General features: G+C 36.8%; 1 protein-coding gene and 1 long non-coding RNA gene across 11 annotated transcripts in view; both read right to left on the bottom strand.

Moving 5' to 3' along the window:
- The window catches only part of ASB3 (ankyrin repeat and SOCS box containing 3), a 111615-nt gene that overhangs the window by 19304 nt on the left and 69351 nt on the right, over positions 1–22960 (bottom strand). For 4 of the 10 annotated variants that reach the window (XM_085015667.1, NM_001205042.1, XM_005653041.4 and 1 more), the window contains 3 exon segments: positions 19992–20189; positions 7802–8059; positions 2126–2259 (listed from right to left, as the gene is read on the bottom strand). In XM_085015667.1, the coding sequence (XP_084871793.1) occupies positions 2126–2259; positions 7802–8059; positions 19992–20189 (590 nt within the window). 10 annotated transcript variants of the gene reach the window in all.
- LOC146404803 (uncharacterized) lies at positions 10587–18251 on the bottom strand. Its single transcript, XR_014841960.1, has 2 exons — positions 16944–18251; positions 10587–13622 (listed from the first exon to the last, which is right to left on the bottom strand). It is a non-coding gene; the product is annotated as an uncharacterized LOC146404803 (long non-coding RNA).

Here is a 22960-nt window from a genome sequence, read left to right as displayed (position 1 = left end):
AAAATTGACAAAACACTGTAAACCAGATATAATGGAAAAAGTAAAAATCATTTAAAAAAAAAAAAAAAAAAGTCAGTTGGATATATGGGACTGGAACCAAGAAAAGAGGTCCTGGCAAGAGAAAGAGACCAGAAAAGCATTAGCTGTATTAATACCTCTGAAAAATCTTGCAAATCATCAGCCAAAATAAAATCCTCATAAGAAATGATGGTTATTACCCTACACAAGCTCTACCTAGTACCTAATTAAACAAGAAGGTCTTGAGGGATTTCATCTACTATAGGGTAATGTACTCATGCACAGTTTTTACCTTCATCTGGACAAACCTGCCACATGTTAAAGTCTTCAGAGTAAACTCTCATGTATCTTTACTAATAGGCTACAATAATCTTCTTTTTTGGTATACGTTCTTTCTTTTTGACTTTTTGGTCCCGAATCTACTCCCATATTCAATCTATTCAGAAATAGATGTTTGCTCTCTGCTACTGCAGATACATAATTAGTAAAGCAGTTGCAATTGTTACATGCAAGTGAGTTTTCCAACATTACTATTAAAGAAGTTCTGTATTGGAAGGCTCAGAGATTCTAAACAGACTACACTTTTTCAACAAGAAACCTTACTAACAGTTTGAATATACCTCAGTTCAAGAGCATATTTTCCTGAATGTCTGTTTTTGATTGAGAAAATAAACATAATTTTCCAAGAAATCAGAAGACATTTCCACATATGAATAAGTTCACTTGTTAAAAACCTATTCAACAAGTTTTATGAAGAGTTACATTTTCTGCAAAAATAGCAGTAAAGAAATAATTTTCCAAACTTAAGAAATAATCTAGTTAACAAAACAGAGTAAGATAAATCTGAATACATAAATAAAAATACTTTGCATACATTTAAACTGGTTTCCTTGTGTAAACTTCTACTGCACCATCTTTGATTTTTTAAAAAATAGCTTAAAAATCTTTTTTAAAATGAGCACAAGGGAGTTACTGTTGTGGCTCAGCAGTAACGAACTCAACTAGTATCCATGAGGACGTAGGTTCAATCCTGGCCTCGCTCAGTGGGTTATAAGGATCGGTATTGCCATTAGCTGTGGTATAGGTCGCAGAGAAGGTTTGGATCTCGTGTTGCTGCAGCTATGGCAAAGGTCAGCAGCTGCAGCTCCAATTCACCCCCTAGCTTGGGTACTTCCACATGCTGCATATGCAGCCATAAAAAGCAAAAAAAAAAAAAAAAAAAAAAAAAAAAAAAAAAAAAGTGAGATTAAGTTGATAATTTATTTTGGAATAGTCATTTAAAATACCAATCAGGAGTTCCAGTTGTGGCTCAGTGGCTAACGGATCCGACTAGGAACCATGAGGTTGCAGGTTCGATCCCTGGCCTCACTCAGTGGGTTAAGGATCTGGAGTTGCTGTGAGCTGTGGTGTAAGTTGTAGACAAGGCTTGGATCTGGTATTGCTGTGGCTCTGGCATAGGCCAGTGGCTGCAGCTCCGATTAGACCCCTAGCCTGGGAACCTCCATATGCTGAGGGTGCAGCCCTGGAAAAGACTAATAAAATAAAATAAAATACATTTTAAAATAAAATAAATAAATTTTATAAGTAAAATAAAAAATACCAGTCAGTTCACAGAGTTTCTACCCAGCTCACCTTCATAACTGTATCATACCAATACACTGTCATACACTTAGTAAGAACAGGATGAAAATAAAGAATGGCTATACTTTTAGAGATGATAAAATATTAAAGAGAGGACACACTTCAAAGAGGAAAATTATACTTAGCATTTTTCTGACCACAAACTAGTCACTAACAAGATTTTTTAGGACTTAACTTTTGTTTGCATAACTCTTACTGAAAATAAAAGGATATCATTAAAATATCAGTAAATATTTGCTTTTCTTTAAATACCCCTTAAACGTACAAAACCAGATATGATTTTTGTTGAAGGAAATTACTGTGATCTTCCCCACAGTCCCACTCTTTCCCCACATAAAGAAAACGCAAATGATGCCCAATTTAATACATGTTCTCCAACAACTCTTATCACTTACAATTAAAACATAGCTAGAGAAGGAAGAGAAGAAAAAGCACTGAAATACTTTTGAAAATTGTACTTTCTTACCAATATGTTGCTGCAGAGCCCAAGAGGAGTTTGAAGCACGAGCAGAGAGCATCTTTTCAACAGCTGGAGGAAGTCTCCTCCAATTAGTAAATTCCAAAGTAAAGATAAGGACGTCATCGCTAACTGAGTCAATCCTATATTGGCAAGACGTTAACATACTATTAGACACAAAATACACCAAGGGTTCACCCTGAAAAAAAATAACACATACCTATTCTTACAACATCTTAATGCGGAAGACTGAGAACTGTAGCACAGAAAATATTTGTGTAACTAGAGGCAGGTTCAGTGGATATGAAAAACCATCTACAGATGATTACAGAAAACCCAAGTGACTGTGCAGCTGTCCAACAGACACCACTGGAGTTTCTACTCTTGCAGAGGGCAGAAACCTACCTTCCTATTCTCTAGCAGCAGTGGTAAGAAAAGACAGCTTTGGGAGTTCCAATCACAGCTCAGCAGTAATGAACCTGACTAGTATTCATGAGGACAAGGGTTTGATCCCTGGCTTCACTAAGTGGGTTAAGGATATGGCGTTGCTGTGGGCTGTGGTGTAGGTCATAGACACAGCTCAGATCCAGAATTGCTGTAGCTGTGGTACAGGCCAGCGACTACAGCTCTGATTCGATCCCTAGCCTGCAAACTTCCATATACTGTGGGTGTAGCCCTAAAAAGGCAAAAAAGAAAATACAGCCTTCACACCACTGTTATCAGCTGATGTGCCATTATCTACTTCCAACTGGACCATCTTGCCAAATCTAGATTGGTCTTCCTTACCAATTTAACACAAAATTTAACAGTCCTGAAAGGATAAAGCCCAGACACCCAAAGATCCCAAAACTTAGTCTACAGAAGAGATGGTTTGTTTCTGCCCAACTCCCAGGGTTGTACTGTAACTGTTCTCCTGTAAGAACGGTCCCTATTATAAATGCAGCTCTAAAGGATCATCCAAAATAAGTTTTGTCGTTAAGGACTGAAATACAGTGTTGAGGACAGACAGTTCTTTCCTCTGTTTTTTCAAAATAATGTCAGATTTCCTACCAACCCACCCAAAAGAGACTTCCCAAGTTTTATAAGCACCTGAATCCGAATAGAAAGAGCACTGATCTTAAAAATGTTCTAATTTATAATACCACCTCTACTACTTACAAATATGCTGACTAAATTCTTTAAGCCCTAGATCCTGGTCTCTAAAATGAGAATGATACTTAACCTGAATGTTTCTGGGGACTATTCATGGAAATAATAGAGACAATATAGTAAAACTATAAAGTGTTATATAAATATTTGATATTACTAGAACTGATTTGAAATTTTCAGTATTACATTCTCAGGGGGCCTTATAACATACACATGAAATTCAGTTGAAGCTCAAAGAGAACTCTATATTCTAACAAGACTACTCATCCTGTACTCAATTAGATACTCCCTTACCATCACATTGTTTGAACAAAAATAAATGATTAGGGTCTCAGGTGATTACTTCAAAAACAGAAATTTTTTACAAGGTTGCTTTTTTGGAGACATTACTGAGCAAGGACAAAAAAAACAGAAGGAAAGGAAAACTGAACAATACTCTAAACTTATCATCTCAAAGACATCTTTCTTGTAATTCAAGGTCAAAGTATCCCTGAAATAACTGATTAGAGAGTATGGAAATTATTTCCCAAATTCTTAATTCTCTAATATGAAAATTTACATAATGCCTTGGGAAACATTTTACTTCTCAAGAAGCTCTCAGTAAAGTCTCAATTTATCAGGAAATACTGAGAATAAATGAAGTGATAAAATATATTCAAAGGCAAACAATATCCTTGACTTTATAGGTACTCCCACCAAAGATAACCTGGTTCTCGTTCCTTATTTATTTATTTATTTATTTTTGCTTTTTAGGGTCACATCTATGGAGGTTCCCAGGCTATGGCCATAGCAACTCAAGATCTGAGCTGAGACTGCGACCTACACCACAGCTCACAGCAATGCTGGATCCCCAACACACTGAGCGAGGCCAGGGATTGAACCTGCAACTTCATGGTTCCTAGTCAGATTCATTTCTGCTGCACCACGATGGATGGGAACTCTGACATTTACTTTCTATTATTTGCCTAATACATTGGGGGTAGGAGGGAAACCTAGTCTTGCATTTAAAGTTGAAAAAAATACTTTGACACTGTAGATTATATTATGACAAGCAATGATTCAGCCAGATGCATTTTTAAAGACTGTTTAAGACAAGCAATACCTAGGAAAGACACTTAAAATTTACATGACAAGGACTAAGCAACAGACTTAAATGTGATATAAATATGATACAACAAAAATTCATTTTAACATACTAGAATTTTTATGGGATAATTTTTTTTATAACAGCTCTTTGAAAATTTGATCAAAGAAAGCGAAACATTTATCCTCAGCGTAAACACTGGTTTATGCATTCAATAAAAGATCAGTGAACAAACATTTGACCATGTTAAGCATTTTCATTGCCAAAGTGAAATTTTCCATTGTATTTTTTCTTTTTTTTCGTCTTTTTGCTATTTCTTGGGCCGCTTCCGCGGCATATGGAGATTCCCAGGCTAGGGGTCTAATCGGAGCTATAGCCACCGGCCTACGCCAGAGCCCCAGCAACACGGGATCCGAGCCGCGTCTGCAACCTACACCACAGCTCACGGCAACGCCGGATCGTTAACCCACTGAGCAAGGGCAGGGACCGAACCCGCAACCTCATGGTTCCTAGTCGGATTCATTAACCACTGCGCCACGACGGGAACTCCTTCCATTGTATTTTTTCTAACAACTATGAAATAACTGAAGTCACTCCTTCGGAGTAAGATACATGCAGTTTGCATTCTCAATTCAGAAAGCTGAAAGTTTTACAACTTGTTACAAAATAATTTGTAGTTTACTGGTTCTTAACTCTTTTTTTTTATCCTAACACATCCAATAAATATAACACAAATCCAGTGGCTTATTACCACAAAAATTCTCACATGTGGGCTAGTCACATGAGGGGGAAGGGGGCCCCATTATCAAAACTAGGGATAGGAATGTATATTTTACAAGGCCTTCTGGGAGAACAAAGAAAAATAATTCCCTCTCCTTCCAGCAGTCTATGTAGTTGTCTGAAGGGGAAAGGAAAAGAGAATGCATTTAATTTCTTCCTTGCAGAGGTTCTCTAATTTGGGAGTAGGAAGGAGTAAGTAAAGTTGGTCCAAATCCCTCTAGGTTAGACAAGGGATTAAGGTACCTAAAATTAAGAGATAAAACTACAGCACCCCTGGGGATACTCAGGGCTAAGGCAGCATAGCACAGTGTTTTCAAAGGTAGAGTTGAGCCACACTACAAAACAGCCTGGGTTCAAATCTAAGCTCCAGCACTAACTAGCCGTGTGAGCTTGGGCAAGTATGTTAAACACTCTTGTGCATCAATTCCCTCCTCTATAAAATGAGGATAATAGTATCTACTATATTCTATATTAAATGAGTTAATAGTAAAGAACTTAAAATTGCAATATTGCAGTGTATAAGGCAATATTTGCAGTGTTGGTTAAAGAAATAAACTAGAAACCAGAATGGAGCATGAAGACTGAATGTAATGGGCACGTAATAAGGAGTTGAGTCAGCTTCAGTAGACAAACACAACGGATGTGTCTGAGAAGAAAATGGGTGCCTTGGGAATAAGAATTAAGTGTAGCGACAGAGAAAATGGAACATACTGTCAGGGCTGTGCATAGTTACCCCATGTGTTGGTTAGATTTCCAGTAGCATTTGGGGTATGATTCCTAGAATGGTGAGAGGCAACTGCTGCCAGCTGTCAGGAGCTCAGATAGAACAAAAGCAAATAAAAGGAGAAAAAAAAAAAAAAAGCAAATGAATAAATAAAGATATAATGGATTTTTGTGAAATTTCATTTATTTATTTATTTTATTTTTTTAACATCAACACCTACGTCACATGGAAGTTCCCAGGTTGGGGGTCAAATCAGAGCTGCAGCTGCCGACCTAAGCCACAACCATAACAACATCAGATTCTAGTTGCATATGTGACCTACACCACAGCTTACAGGAAAGCCAGATCCTTAACCCACTGAGCAAGGCCAGGGACTGAACCTGCATCCTCACAGATACTAGTTGTGTTCTTAACCTGCTGAGCCAGAACAGGAACTCCTGTGAAAATTTACTGAAATGGTATAGAGGGAATTGCAACAGTATCTGACAGATAACTCTATTAATCAGGTGTTAGAGAAAGAAGTAAATACAATCAGGGACTCAACCTGTTGTAAACTATAAGCAAAAAATAAATTGGAGATCAAAACATGTATCTAAACTTTGCTTTTACTTCTATATTCCTCAAACCACATACCACAAAGCAGTTTTTCCTTATAAACCACATATCTGAAACACTCGGTATCAGAAAGGGAACACAGGCCTAAGCATAAAACCTCTACTTAGTGAAAATTCTTGAATTCTTCATTAGGGCAGGCAAAATAAAAAGATGAGATAGTGACATCCTGCCAAATAAAGATCTGTTCTTCACATACAGATGGAAGCCACCAGGTGGGAGATGGAGTCACAGAACTGCAAACTAAATTTATGAGCAGAAACCACTGGCATTGCCTGCCTGAACTCCAAAGAGGACCTCTTAAGAAAAGCAAAATGCAAATAATAAGGTATCAAAGCACTTTTCTGCTGAAATCTAAGATCTCAGTATTTGCCTAAACATTATTTTAGTGAATGATACTTTTTGAAGCACACAATGAAATCTAGATTTTTAATTGAAATTTTATAAAATACATATGTTTTCTATATTCCTGGGGATGTTTATTCTATTTCTCATTAGAGTCGAAATATCAGGCCAAAAGAGTTCTCTCACTGCCACAATTCTCAGCTCATCTAGACACTTTAAACTTTTACAAAGGCTGATAGAAATAGTTTTTATCTTCTTGCCCTAGAAAAGTCCTGACTCAATTTTCATATAATCACTCATAGGGGGCTGCCCTTCTGAGAAACCACCTGAGGTAAACAGTTACAGCCTCAGCTACTTCAGAAATCAGTATTTACTGAGGGAGAAAAAGCTCAAACAGACAAGGATGCTATGGAATAGAAGTACTCAATCTAGTTGACTAAGGGATGACTGAAATCTCCAAAGCAGTTACAAATATTCTGTCATAGGCATTTTAGCAGCAGCATAAGGGATGGCCTAAGAAGAAAAAATACCCCTCTCAGGAAGGTTCACTGGCACCCATTCCTTTCTACTCTCTTCCAGCCACCTCTGACCTTTTCCTATGACTCTATCCTTACACTGGATCTCACTATCAGCACCCCTCCCCAGTTCCTTCACCCCAACCTAGCCATCACAGTCAACACACACACATAGTAATACCCTCCTCCCAACACAGAGATCTTGAGAAATCAGGAGAATTTAAAGGCAGTACATTCACTCAAAAAGGGTAAGATAGTATGAGAAAAAAAATTATATAATTATATAAATACAATTCTATTTAATTGTATTCATAATACACATACACACACACACACACACACACACACACATATATATGACTGGGTGACTATGCTGTATAGCAGAAACTGACACAGCACTGTAAATCAACTATAATCTAATAAAAATAGAATTTTAAAAAAGGTTGGGTAAGGTCCACAATGGCAGAGTTTCTTACCAAGAACTGCAGAGTAGGTTCAGTGGGTCAAATCCAGCAAGCAGGAGAGATGGCAACCATTCTTTATATTTTGTCTGTGCTTTAACTGCATGATGTATAAATTCAGATATGTGGCTCCATGGTGTCAATGGGCAACATTTCTTCAAAAAGTAGCGAAATACTGAAAACTTCTCATATTTCAGGCAGTATGCCAAATGGAGTTCATTTAGCTGGGCTCCATATTTCAAAAGAATATTCACAATTCCCAAGAACTCACAGCTCCACCACAAAAAAAGGAAGGAAGGAAAGAAGGGAACAGAAAGGAGGAGAAGGAGAGGGGAGAAGAGAAAAGTTAGACTTAATTTTAAATTAAAATAATAATTCTTACAAACAATAGTAGTTAACCACTGGAAAATAATAATAGCAGATGTGACCATGGATGGTTTTTTCATGTCTAGTTGGATTAAGACGGGGATTAAAGGAAGGGGATAGTTTTATTTTTCAATTTACACCTTTCTGCATTATTTTTAATTTTCAACAATAAACAAATCCTGCCCTTAGAATTTAAAACATTTATCTTAATATAAATTTTTAAATTATCACTGACAAATAGAAAACTCTTCTCAAACTGTGACTTTTTTTTGTACAATTAAATATCTATACTACAAAATACTTGGTAAAGTTAATGAAACAGTGCAATCAGTCCCTAAAAATTGATTATTCCGTCTTTGAAACTCCAAGATACCACTTCCTCCAGCATCAGCATTAGTCTGTTTCCCTTTTACATTTAAATTTCTAATGCTAAAAAACAATCATACAGAAAAGTTTGTTTTTTTTTTTAATGGAACAAAATTTAACTTATAGCCTTAGATTTTTCAATTAATCTTCTTTATCAAGAGCTTTTATAGAATAAAAATATATCATTTTATACTTAATGAATTACTTAAAAAAATTATCATCCAATACTGTTAACTTGTGGTCAGAATGATTGAAAATAAGTGCAACCCTTTTTTGAGAGAGCTAACTGGCAAAATGTATCAAAAGAAGTGTTAGAGCAAAGTTACAAGAACTGGGACTCTGGAGCCAGATGGCTCAGCTGCTTACTAGCTCTGTGATTCTTTTTTTTTTTTTTTTTCCCACTGTACAGCAAGGGGGTCAGGTTATCCTTACATGTATACATTACAATTACAGTTTTTCCCCCACCCTTTCTTCTGTTGCAACATGAGTATCTAGACATAGTTCTCAATGCTATTCAGCAGGATCTCCTTGTAAATCTATTCTAAGTTGTGTCTGATAAACCCAAGCTCCCGATCCCTCCCACTCCCTCCCCCTCCCATCAGGCAGCCACAAGTCTCTTCTCCAAGTCCAGGATTTTCTTTTCTGAGGAGATGTTCATTTGTGCTGGATATTAGATTCCAGTTATAAGTGATATCATATGGTATTTGTCTTTGTCTTTCTGGCTCATTTCACTCAGTATGAGATTCTCTAGTTCCATCCATGTTGCTGCAAACGGCATGATGTCATTCTTTTTTATGGCTGAGTAGTATTCCATTGTGTATATATACCACCTCTTCCAAATCCAATCGTCTGTCGATGGACATTTGGGTTGTGTCCATGTCCTGGCTATTGTGAATAGTGCTGCAATGAACATGCGGGTGCACGTGTCTCTTTTAAGTAGAGTTTTGTCCGGATATATGCCCAAGAGTGGGATTGCGGGGTCATATGGAAGTTCTATGGATAGATTTCTAAGTTATCTACAAACTGTTCTCCATAGTGGCTGTACCAGTTGACATTCCCACCAGCAGTGCAGGAGGGTTCCCTTTTCTCCACAGCCCCTCCAGCACTTGTTATTTGTGAATTTATTAATGATGGCTGTTCTGACTGCTGTGAGGTGGTATCTCATGGTAGTTTTGATTTGCATTTCTCTTATAATCAGCGATGTTGAGCATTTTTTCATGTGTTTGTTGGCCATCTGTATATCTTCTTTGGAGAAATGTCTATTCAGGTCTTTTGCCCATTTTTCCATTGATTGATTGTTTTTTTTGCTGTTGGGTTGTATAAGTTGCTTATATATTCTAGAGATTAAGCCCTTGTCAGTTGCATCATTTGAAACTATTTTCTCCCATTCTGTAAGTTGTCGTTTTGTTTTCTTTTTGGTTTCCTTTGCTGTGCAAAAGCTTTTCAGTTTGATGAGGTCCCATGGGTTAATTTTTGCTCTAATTTCTATTGCTTTGGGAGACTGACCTGCTAGCTCTGTGATTCTGAGCATTTTACCTAAACTTTCTGACACACAGAACTAGCACTATGTAAATATGTGTAAAATAAAAGACGTAAAGTAAAACACCATACAAGTTAAAATAAAATATAATAAATATAAATTTTGGGAATTTATGAAGGAGACAAAATCAAAAGAAATTATATCCTATTTGCTTAAATATATATATAGTATTATCTATAACAGACTTCCCCCACCCCCTTTTTTTTTTTTTGGTTTTTAGGGCTGCATCTACAGCATGTGGAAATTCCCAGCTAACGGCTGAAATGGAGCTTCAGCCAAAGCCACAGCAACACAGGATCCAAGCTAAGTCTGTGACCTACATCACAGCTCACAGCAACACTGGATACTTAATCCACTGAGTGAGGCCAGGAATTAAACCTGCATCCTCATGGATACTAGTCAGGTTCTTAACCTGCTGAGCCACAATGGGAACTCCTATAACAGACTTTTAAAAGACAGAAATTACCTAAATGTTTAAAGAAGTACAAAATATGACAGCCATAAAAAAATAAAATGTTGATGGTTGTGTGACATTTAAAAAATGTTTATGATATAATTTTTAACTGTAACAAAGCCCTATATGTAGACAACTGTGAAAGAAAATATGCAAGAATAAAATTAGTCTCCTGAAACTGCCATGAACGTTATCTTAAATAACTAGAAATAAAAAGAAATACTTCATTAATCACAGTATTATAGAATATAAATAATTAAGAGTCATAAAAAATAACAGTGAAAACAAATATAAAACATTTAAAGCATTTAAACCAGCGTCATCGTCATCCAACTACCTCTGGGGACTTATGTATAGAACTTGAAATCAACATTTTAAAGTAGTTAAGACACTATATACATATTTAAATGTCACCTAGCCCTTGTGGTAAATCTATTTCATTTGTTCTCCAATTTGTGCTTTTCTTCATTTAAAAGAATAAACAGTAATTATCGTTATTAATAATTTGCATAGCAATTGGAAATGAAAAATCTACAATTCTAAACTTTATTTATGAAAATAATTTTGTCATCTGTCTACCATACATTTCTATTTCTTCCAGAAACTCCATCATTATCAATGTTCTTAAAAAGAGGTCTTTATGTATGTTTTCTTCTGGATGTTTTCAAATACAGGAAAGCTGAAAGAACTGGTTGCCAACAGTCCTGCAAAGAGATACTAAAGGATATACTTCTGACTCACGGTTCTAAACAGTTACCACCAATTTATTTGAACCACTTTAACCTCATTTAACTAGGCTCTCTCATTATTTTGCCTTCAGATATTACTTGCTGATTCCACTTGAACAGACAAGTAATACACGACTTGGACTGCTGAACACGCTGCAATAAACATGTAGGTAAACTGTAGGAAAAGCTCAAGATATTTCCTCATTACAAATGTGACACAATTCTTAAGGAGACTTTTAATTTTCAACGTTTGTGTGTTTACATGTTCAATTCAGAGACTGGTGCAGTTCCTCCCCTGAGCAATCTGAAACGATCGATGGCCTAATCATAAATACTTTAGCTCTTAAAGAGGACATATTTGTGCTATAGAATACAAAGGTAAATGGGAGCCCTAAATGCACCCTGCTAGATTAAGTACTATAGAGAGTTCTCTAGCTGTTTTCTGTTTAGAAAAAAACTACAAAACCAAGAGGCTTTCTTATTAAAGTTTCAAATATAGCACCTAGACATGTAGCTCATGCTTCAAAAATTTTAAGAACGAGGTCACAGATACACCATCCATCTCTAAATGTGAGAGGAATATCTGTACATACAATTCCCTATAATAACAAGCTTTATTGAGTTTTTATTCTGTACCAGGCAGTATATTAATTTTAGTTGTGTTACATGGAAGATTTGCCTTAATCTTCACAATAACTGTAAGAAGTATATTTTATTACCATCTCCACTCTAGATGCAAAAACCAAAGCTTAGTCACAAAGCTAGTAATTGTTAGAACTGGGATAATAGTATCAAAGCAAAAACTAACAGAGACTATGAAATAGCAAACACCTGAAGTATCTTCTCCATATTATAAATACCAAAAATTTCATGAAATAGTCAGGTTGAGAATTATTCTAAGCCCAGACCTATGTTTCCCAAAGCAGGTTGCATGGAAACCAGTCCCTGAAAATGATCTACATGAAAAATAATAAAAATCTGAGAAACTCCATATAACATATGCTAATCCTAAAAAGAGAAATATAGGATGAAGTCAGACAGTACACTAGAGGAGTCCCTGTTGTGGTTCAGTGGTTAACGAATCCGACTAGGAACCCTGAGGTTGCGGGTTCGATCCCTGGCCTTGCTCAGTGGGTTAAGGATCCAGTGTTGCCTTGAGCAGTTGTGTAGGCTGCAGATGAGGCTTGGGTCCCACGTTGCTGTGGCTCTGGTGTAGGCCGACGGCTACAGGTCCGATTAGACCTCTAGCCTGGGAACCTCCATATGCCACAGGAGCTGCCCTAGAAAAGGCAAAAAGATAAATAGTATACCAGTTACATGTTCAAATTATATGCTTAAAAGTTTTTCTTCAACCTCCAGATACCATTCAGAAGTACCTTTAAAATTAAAGCAATTAATCCAATCGTTAATCTGAATACGCTGACCCTCTTAGGAGTCACCCTCTTAGGAGTTCATAAAACACATTACCATAGGAAAAATTCTTAGAAGCCATCCAGGAAAGAAACTATTTATCATTGCTTAACCCTGTGTTTCCTAAGCTTAATGAACTAAGAAACTCTTTATCTTGTGGAAAATCTGTTAACAATGTACAGAATGAGTATTCTACAAAGCATAATTTAAAAGACCCAACTCTAAACTTCTTCTAATTATCACACTGCCTTGTGTTAAATGGGATAAGAACACATTCCTAAAAGACTTATGAAAATCCCTGTTGCTACATTATAAAACCTTTTCCAACAAAACTACCACTTATATGGTGAATAATAAACACAAAATAAACTGGAGGATCATAAAACTTTGTCAGCATGTGCTGAACTCCTGCAAAGGATATTAAGAAGGTCTCAAATATATGTACAAGTTACAGAAACTCAAGCAACTTCATGCTCTACATGACCTTGATTATTACATGTCACTGAGAATAGACCCTGAGGTTTAGACAAAACTTTGGCTAAAACATAAATTACATGAACATATGCATGTATTTCTCTTAACAGTTAACACAAATTCTCTTTCAATCTCTGATGGAGAATCTCTTCAAGTCCTAGAGACTAAAAAGAAATAGTCCCTCCTATTTCACATAAATACCAAGAACTAGCCATGACATATTCAGAGACTCTACAATATATAAACAGTAAAAATCATAAGACATGAAGAAACAGAAATTTAAAAACTAACAATTCAATGTGTAGACCTTATTTGGGAACCTGTACATTTTCCAGCATTCTGCTCTTTGAAGTTCAAAAATGTGCACAGAAACAGTGCCCAGACAAAAGAAGCACAGTAAAAGGAAATTCAGCATGTTAACAAAGTTCCTTTTTTTTGGGGGGGGGGGTCTTTTTGCATTTTCTAGGGCCGCTCCCATGGTATATGGAGATTCCCAGGCTAGGGGTCTAATCGGAGCTGTAGCTGCCAGCCTACGCCAGAGCTACAGCAACGTGGGATCCGAGCCGCATCTGTGACCTACACCACAGCTCACAGCAACACCGGATCGTTAACCCACTAAGCAAGGGCAGGGATCAAACCCGCAACCTCATGGTTCCTAGTTGGATTCGTTAACCACTGAGCCACAATGGGAACTCCAACAAAGTTTCTTTTAAACAAACAGAAATGGGCAAATATCTTGATCATTTTATTTTCAATTACCCAACAAAATATCTAATCAACTTATTAGTTGAATTACCAAAATATCATATAGTTAAGTTTTACTGAATGATTTTCAGCCATCAGCTGCAAATAAAATAAAGACATTAGGTTCCATCAGATGTATCCATGTGTTATATGATGACAAGAACGGACACAATTATTTTCATGAAACCAATGGGATAACAATGACTAGTATCAATCAGAAAGACAGACAAAATAAGGTCAGCTAAGCCATGAGCTTTTATAGTCATATATATATATATATATATATATATAAAATACACCAGGCATTTGTATTTGTTAAATTTGTCCTGAAATTTCTCAACTTCCCTATTCTTTCACCCATTCTAGTTAAAGTCTTTTTCTTATAGTTTCTCATATGAGTTGAATTACCCAGCTATGCCCTTGAAAGCCTGGCATTTTGTCACTGAAGGTGTTAACTTTTAGCCCTAAAGGACAAAGACCGCTTTTAAACAGCGGAGAAGGAGAAAAGACACCTTTCCATCATGCCTCGGGGTGGTGAGAAACACTAAAAGTCACTGCTGTAAATGGAAGTTTATCCTCTCCAAGGGATACCTGAGCTAAAAAATTAAATTAGCTGAATAAAACAATAAAGAAGGAAAAACTTAAAACCCAGAGGCATTATTTATATTTATTATTTTCATCACCTCAATATTAATTATACTATTTGTAAAAGCAGATAAGTTCACTAAAACATAGCAGGCCAACAGGCAAGAAAGGCCATGAATACTAAATTTCTAGATCTCAGAGAAATACCAGAAAACATACAAATAAGAAAAGAAGTTTATGACTCATTAACACCTAAAGTCAGCATAAGTGTTGATTAAATCTTCAATACAACAATCTTACACCAAACTAACACTGTTGTAACAATACATTGTTGCTATATAATAAAACTTCAAAACTCATACCACTAAACTTATCTATTACCAAATCTCTGAAAAATCTGAGTAATAGTTAATTTTAGAAAATGGAAGCTTCCAAGTTCCCTGGTATCATTACTGTGACCCAAACTCAAATTCTTATTAGTAATTGGCAAATGTAACAAAGGAAATCATACATTGGTTGTTTTAAGGGACAGAAATTCCCAGGCCAGGGACTGAACTCGAGCCACAGCAGTGACAACTCTGAGTTCCTATCCACTAGGCCACCAGGGAACTCCATCATACAATGTTAAGGAAAAATAGCACAAAAAAGGGCTTTTTTTGTTTTGTTTTTGTCTTGTTGCCTTTTCTAGGGCTGCTCCCACAGCACATGGAGGTTTCCAGGCTAGGGGTCTAATTGGAGCTGTAGCTGCTGGCCTATGCCAGAGCCACAGCAACTCGGGATCTTGCTCAGTGGGTTAACGACCCGGCGTTGACGTGAGCTGTGGTGTAGGTTGCAGATGTGGCTCGGATCCCGCGTTGCTGTTGCTCTGGCGTAGGCCGGAGACTACAGCTCTGATTAGACCCCTAGCCTGCGAACCTCCGTATGCCGTAGGAGCTGTCTTTGCTTTTCAAATGGAAATTCTAACTAATTAATTTTAGGTACACAACTGTAGAGAAGCCAAATTTTTAGATGCATACCTACTGAAAGAAATAACAAAAAATTAGCAAATTTTTCAATTTTGATTTCTCTCCCCAGGCACTGGCTATATTACCTTCTTGATGTATTAAAACAACACCTACTGGGAGAGTAAGTTTTGCTTGATTAGCTTTACAGAGTCCCAAAATAATTAAATGATTCCTCATTTCATGTACAGTGATGACATGCAAATAAGAACCAGACATTAGTTTATATAAATATAATATAGAGGCTAAAAATTTAACTGATGCTATTTTCTAGATAACTAAAGAGTGGTAAAAGATGAATTTCTTTTCCAGAAATTAAGAGAATTAACCTTGATATTTTTCTACTATGTGCCAAAAATTGTGCAATGTACTACTATATTTATATACACACATTAAATGTGAGTATATGGGATTATGATCTAGCACCTTTTAGCCCCTTAGGAAACATTTCCCTTTCAATTTAATTACCCATAAAGTAGGTAATAATGGCTAAGATGTATCAAAATTAAGTCTATTGACATAGGTCTCAGGCAAAAAAATAAAAGAGACTAAGAGAATGTACCCTCATAAAACAGGTATTTTGATGTTTTTGCTTTTCCCCATAAACTAACAGATAGTATTTCCCAGTTACTTTTCTTACTGAAAACCTATCAAATTAAAAATTCATTAGGTCTAACAAGTTCCCACGTGAAAGAAAAGCCCTTTTAAAGCCACCAAAAGAGATTTCAGTTAGGCTCTACACGGCCACTTCACACAGCAAACTTGGCAAGAGTAGCAAAAAAAACCCCAAAGTTAGTTTACATTAGTTAGTGACCAAAGACCATCATAAACCACACTGCTGCTTCTTTATTTTTAGTTTTAGTTTCAGAAGTTTGATTATTTGTGAGCATGCTTTTCTTTGGGTTTACCTTATTTGGACTTATTGAGCTTCTTAAATCTATAAACTTAGTCTTTATCCAGTGTTGGGAAGATTTTGTCCATTTTCAGTTCACATTTTTCTACACCAACCTCTTTCTTCTCTCTTCTAGACTCTAATGACACGAATGTAAACCCCTTTGATGCTGTCCCATAGGCTCCTGAGGCCCTCTTCTTTTTTTCTCTTGAATCTTCTTTCTCTCTGTTCTTCTGTTTGGATAACTTCTGTCAATCCATCTTCAAGTTAACTGACTCTTTCCTGTCAATTCCATTCTGCTATGGAGCTCATATAGTTATTTTTTCATTTCAGATATTATATTTTTCAGTTTTAAAAAGTCCATTTGGGTGTTCCCAAATGGACTGGTGCAGTGGAAACAAATCCAACGAGGAACCATGAGGAACCATGAGGTTGCGGGTTGGATCCCTGACCTTGCTCAGTGGGTTAAGGATCCAGCATTGCCATGAGCTGTGGTGTAGGTCACAGACACAGCTCGGATCTGGCATTGCTGTAGCTGTGGTATAGGCTGGCAACTACAGCTCCGATTTGACCCCTAGCCTGGGAACTTTAATATGCCATGTGTGTGGCCCTAATAAAAAGGCAAAAAATAAAAAATAAAAAAAAAATGTGCATTTGGTTCTAGTTTTTATTTTTTTAGCTGAGAATTTCTACATTTCCATTTAAGTGTGTTTACCTCATTAAGCACCATTATACTAGCTGTTTTCAATTATTTGATATTTCCAACATCTAGATCATCTAAGGGTTGATACCTGTTAATTCTCTTTTCCCTCCAAAAATCCTATTTTTCTGATTCTTCATATGCCAAGTAAAAATTCAGACTGTATACTAGACAACGTGAGTAATAACGTAGACTCTGGGTCCTGTGTTCTGCTACAATTCTCTGAAGAATACTGATTGATTGTGTTTGTTTTAGCAGGCACACAGCCTAGTTGGGTTCAGACTACAATTTCTTTTTCACTCCACAGAGAGTTGTTCCAACACTGGTTCAGTTCTCAAGTCTTTGCTACTTTGGGGCTGGCCCCACGAAATGTACCACTCAGGGGCGTGAGACCTGGGTGATAGTTCAACTCTTGTTTTCAACAACTTGGGTCTGCCCTATGCATCCAAAGTTTGAGTGGTCTCTGGACATACGCAGGTTTGTACACAGAATTAGGAGAACACCTTCTCCAGCTTTCTCTTCTATGGGATTCCCCTCATACCCTCTGGCCCACAGGCTTCTATTTACCTGATTTCTCAGGCCAGAAAAACATCAATTTTAAGATGTTTTGGGGTTAAAGGGGGCACTGCTAAGGTTTAATATGTTTAATTCAAACTACACTTACAACATAAATAGGCATGAACTCAGTTGCTATGATCCACCAAAAATATCATTCCTCCAAAAGGTAAGATAAAGGCCAAAACAGATTATTACTATATTGGACACACAGACATGCAACTACACAAAACCATTACATTCTGATCTAATAAAAGAAAATGTCCATGGAGTTACCATTGTGGCGCAGAGGAAATGAATCTGACCAGGAACCATGAGGTTTCGGGTTCGATCCCTGGCCTCGATCAGTGGATTAAGGATCTGGCATTGCTGTGAGCTTTGGTGTAGGTTGTAAAGGTGGCTCAGATCTGGTGTTGCTGTGGCTGTGGTGTAGTCCAGCAGCTGTAGCTCTGATTTGACCCCTAGCATGGGAACCTCCATACGCCACAGGTGCAAGCCTAAAAAGCAAAAAAAAAAAAAAAAAAAAAAAAAAGTTCAAATCTGACCTAGTAATAAAATACAATGGAGACAGAGATGTATAAAGACAACTGAAGTAACTAGAGTCATCCGTACAGTCCAAGTGGCGGTAAACCAAAAAAATTAGGGTTCCCCTGTTTAGAAAGACAAATTTAAGGAGGTATACAGTGAATTTCTACGAAATCATGAAAGATCCCAGATATTCATATTAACCAAAACCCGAAATACTCAAGAGTACAGTGTATACCTAGAAGCTTTAATTCAGAACAAATAAAATGAACTATTTCACATAGCAAACTGCAAAAAATGGTAGAGACTGAAAAGCTCAGCAAATAAGGTTTTGATAAATGTATAATAAGTTAAATCATGGTGAGCAGTCCATAATGGTGAATTTAAGAAAGCCAATGAAACTTGAAGTAAACCTGTAACCTCTTTTATATCATTAAAAACAGTGTCAATTGAGGTAAGTCAGACAAACACAAATATAAGGATATCACTTTATGTAGAATCTAATAAAAATTATATTAAATAACTTATTTACAAAACAGAAATAAACTGATAGATTACAAACTCAAATTTATGGTTACAACAGGGGAAACTGTGGGGAGGGGCAGGATGAATTAAGAGGATGGAAATAACATACACACCACTGTTAAAACAGATGGTGCCCTAGAAAGACCAAAAAAAAAAAAAAATATATATATATATATATATAGTGGAAAATCTACTGTATAGAACAAGTAATTCTAGTCAATAGTTTGTAATAACCTGTATGTGAAAAAAGAAACCTATATATAACTGATTCACTTTGCTGTACATCGGAAATTAATACAACATTGTAAGTTAGCTATGCTTCAGTAAAATTTTTTTAAAAAAGAATCCATGGATGGAAAAAAAAAAAAAATAGCATCTATCCGTACAACTTATTCCATTATTGGATGGGCCACAGATTTTACTCAGTATGGCTTTTCTTACACATAGCCTTATTCTTACTATCTATTTTAAAATCTTAGGAGTCATATAGATAAGACTTTGCCAGAAGCTAATATGAATAATTATTCATTTATTCCACTTATAGGATCATGGAAGATTAGCAAAACAAGTGTTTTTTTAAAGTTTTTAATTTAATTAGTATGACTTACAGAAAGTACTACATACCAAATACATTAAAAATGCAGTAACTTCAAAACTAAAGTTTTATTTTAGACTCATAACAAGTCTTACTAACTTCAAATGGTAAATAATCTGAAACTCAGTCAATATCATCCTGACAAAGTTATTTTTAATTCTTTTTTTATCTTTTTACCCTCAGCAATTGACAAATAAAATATTTAAAGGATATAATGTGGTGGTTTGATATACATATATATTGTGAAAGGGTCCTCCCCTTTAATTAACACATTCATCACTTCATATATTTAACTTTTTTTGGAGAGCATTTAAGTTCTACTCTTAGCAAATTTCAATTATATAATACAGTGTTATCAACGAGAGTCACCATATTATACATTAAATCCTCAGGCCACATTCACTGTATAACATAAACTTTATTTTAATTCTTAAATTGTTTTGAAGACCAAAGATATCAGGGAACTTCTCCATTTACTTTAATATATTGAAAGTATTCTCAAAAGTGCTACACCAAAAATATAATCCAGAGCCAAAGACAGAAAGAAAAAAATTGACATTATCACCTCACTTTCATTATAGTTTAACTGAATAAGGTGCATCATAGATGGCTCTTGTCTGGTTTTTGTTTTTAAGTTACCAATTTAGCTCTCATAATAAATGTTAAATTTTATCACAAAGGAAAGTCATTTGGACACCTATCTCCATATAGCAAAAAAGAATAAAAATATAGCAAATATACCTACTCCTTTTGGAAAGCCATACACATGGGAGAACTAAATCCAAAGACAAGGCACATCTGGGCATCAGGGCTGTAGCCATTCTGAAGTAACATTTCCAGGCACTCTTCTTGCCCTCCAAACACTGCCGAGTACACAGGACTCACTTTGTTTGGTCCAGTGTCACAGACCCGGTTCGTAAGCGGTATTAGCAAGTCCAAGATTCTGCAAAAACACAAATTAAGGAGTATTTAATTTTTTTTCTTCTTTTTATTGCCACACCTGTGACACATGGAAGTTCCTAGGGCCAATGGGTCAAATCTGAGCAGCAGCTGCAGGCCTACACTACAGCCACAACAACACGGGATCCAAGCTGCATCTGTGACCTATACCACAGCCTTTTAGCAATGACAGATCCTTAAACCTCTGAGCAAAGCCAGGGAATCGAACCTGCATCTTCACAGATACTACAGTGGGATCCTTGGAGTTCCCATTGTGGCATAGTGGAAACGAATCCAACTAGGAACCATGAGGTTTTGGGTTCAATCCCTGGCCTCGATTAGTGGGTTAAGGTTCCGGCGTTGCCATGAGCTGTGGTGTAGGTCGCAGATGTAGCTCGGATCTGGCATTGCTGTGGCTGTGGTGTAGGCCAGCAGCCATAGCTCGGGTTAACCCCTAGCCTGGGATCCTCCATGTGTCGGGGATGTAGCCCTAAAAAGCAAAAAAAAAGATGATCACTTTAAGTATTAAGGCAGATTTATTTTATCCTTTTGTCTTTTTAAGGCTGTACCTGTGGCATATGGAGGGTCTAATAAGAGCTGTAGCTGTCGGCCCACACCAGAGCCACAGCAACGGCAGACTGGAACTTCGTCTGCCTACACCACAGCTCACGGCAATGCCGGGTCCTTAATCCATTGAGCGAGGCCAGGGATCAAGCCCACAACCTCATGGTTCCTAATCGGATTTGTTTCTGCTGCACCACAACAGGAACTCCAAGGCAGATTTATTTTAAAAACTAGTTTCTAACTAGAGAAAGTTCTAAAGAAATTCATTAAAACATAAGTTTCTAAACTTACCTTCAGCGCTCAGCTGGAGAAAAGAACTAGTTTACTTTTCCAAAATTAAAAAAATAAAACCTTAAGAATAATGTAAGCCCAGGAGTTCCTCTTTCAGAGAAAAGAAAGGCAGAGCTACTCCAAACTATCTTTATAACATTCTTTTTGTTACTGTTCCTTCTGTACGGCAGAACTAAAATAATAATATTTGAAGGAAAGCTTATATTTCACTATGGGGGAAAACAACCATTGACAAACAGAATTCTCAAACGTGGAACAAACAAGAACAAATTCCCAAGAAAGTTTTGTTATCAATTTAAGCCTCAGAGTATAACTTCATCTGAGATTTATGATTAAATAAACAATCAATGGAGTTCCCGTTGTGGCACAGTGGAAACAAATCTGACCAGGAACTATGAGGTTGCGGTTCAATCCCTGGCCTCGCTCAGTGGGTTAAGGATCCGGCTTTGCCGTGAGCTGAGATGTAGGTCGAAGACACAGCTCGGATCTGGCATTACTGTGGCTGTGGAATAGGCCAGCAGCTACAGCTCCAATTAGACCCCTAGCCTGAGAACTTCCACATGCCGTGGGTGCGGCCCTAAAAAGACAAAAGAGAAATAAACAAATAAATAAACAAACAAACAATCAAGAGTTAAGAAAAATATCATTTTAAAACCCAAGTATTTTGTTAAAGAATTTGTGGAGTTCCCTTCGTGGCTCAGTGGTTAAGGATCCATCAGAACGCAGGTTTGACCCCTGGCCTCACTCAGTGGGTTAAGGACCCAGCTTTGCCATGAGTTGTGGCATAGGTCACAGACACAGCTTGGTCCCATGTTGCTGTGGCTGTGGTGTAGGCCAGCAGCTGCAGCTGATTCGACCCATAGCCTGGGAACCTCCATATGAGGTGGATGCAGACCTAAAAAGCAAATGATGATAATAATAATTTGTTTAGCGTTTCTTACATGTAATAAACGTGTTAATTTTTTTAAATGATTGGACGACTTACACTTGATTACAAATATCTTTAAGGAAACAGTAAAATACCATGCCACCTAGTGGCATAGCAACCCAATTGCAGACTTTTTTTTCTTTCTGTATTTTTAGGGCCGCACTCTCAGCCACAGCCACCAGCCCACACCAGAGCCACAGCAACGTGGGATCTGAGTTGCGTCAGTGACCTACACCACACAGTTCACAGCAACGTCAGATCCTTAACCCACTGACTGAACTCATGTCCTCATGGATGCTAGTCGGGTTCTGTTAATCGTAATTGCACATAGTGCTACAGTGAATATTGGATTGCTTGTATCTTTTCTAACTGCGATTTTCTCCAGATATATACCCAGGAATGGGATTGCAGGATCATATGGTCGTTCTGTTTTTAGTTTCTGAGGAACCTCCATACTGTTTTCCATAGTGGTTGAACTAATTTACATTCCCTCTAACAATGTAGGAGGATTCCCTTTTCTCCACACCTTTCACAGCATTTTACTGCTTGTAGACTTTGTGATGGTGGCCATTCTGATGGTGTGAGATGATACCTCATGGTAGTTTTGATTTGAATTTCTCTAATCATTAGCGATGTTGTGTACTTTTTCATATGCCTATTGGCCTTGTGTGTTCTGTCCATTTTTTGATTGAATTGTTTGATATTGAGCTACATGAGTTGTTTTATATATTTTGGAGATTAAAATCCCTTGTCAGGGACTTCCCTTGCTACACTTTGCAAATACATGAGGCCCGAGATCAAACCCAGATCCTCATGAATCCTAGTCAGGTTTGTTAACCACTAAGTCACCAGGGGAACTCTCAGATTTTTTTTTTTTTTTAAACTACATAAGCATACTCAGCATTAAGACCATTTCGCTATTACTTTTGAAATTAAATAAAACTAACAACAGCTATAAAATTATTATTACAGGATTATGATTCTAAGTACTT

Source organism: Sus scrofa, chromosome 3 (genome assembly GCF_054392235.1).
Source record: "Sus scrofa isolate SSC_HxYL_T2T_F1_AM1 chromosome 3, Sscrofa_HxYL_maternal_Yorkshire_Landrace_v2.0, whole genome shotgun sequence".
NCBI lineage: Eukaryota > Metazoa > Chordata > Mammalia > Artiodactyla > Suidae > Sus > Sus scrofa.
Note: the sequence above shows the minus strand (reverse complement) of the source record. Positions and strands in the feature narration are given on the sequence as shown.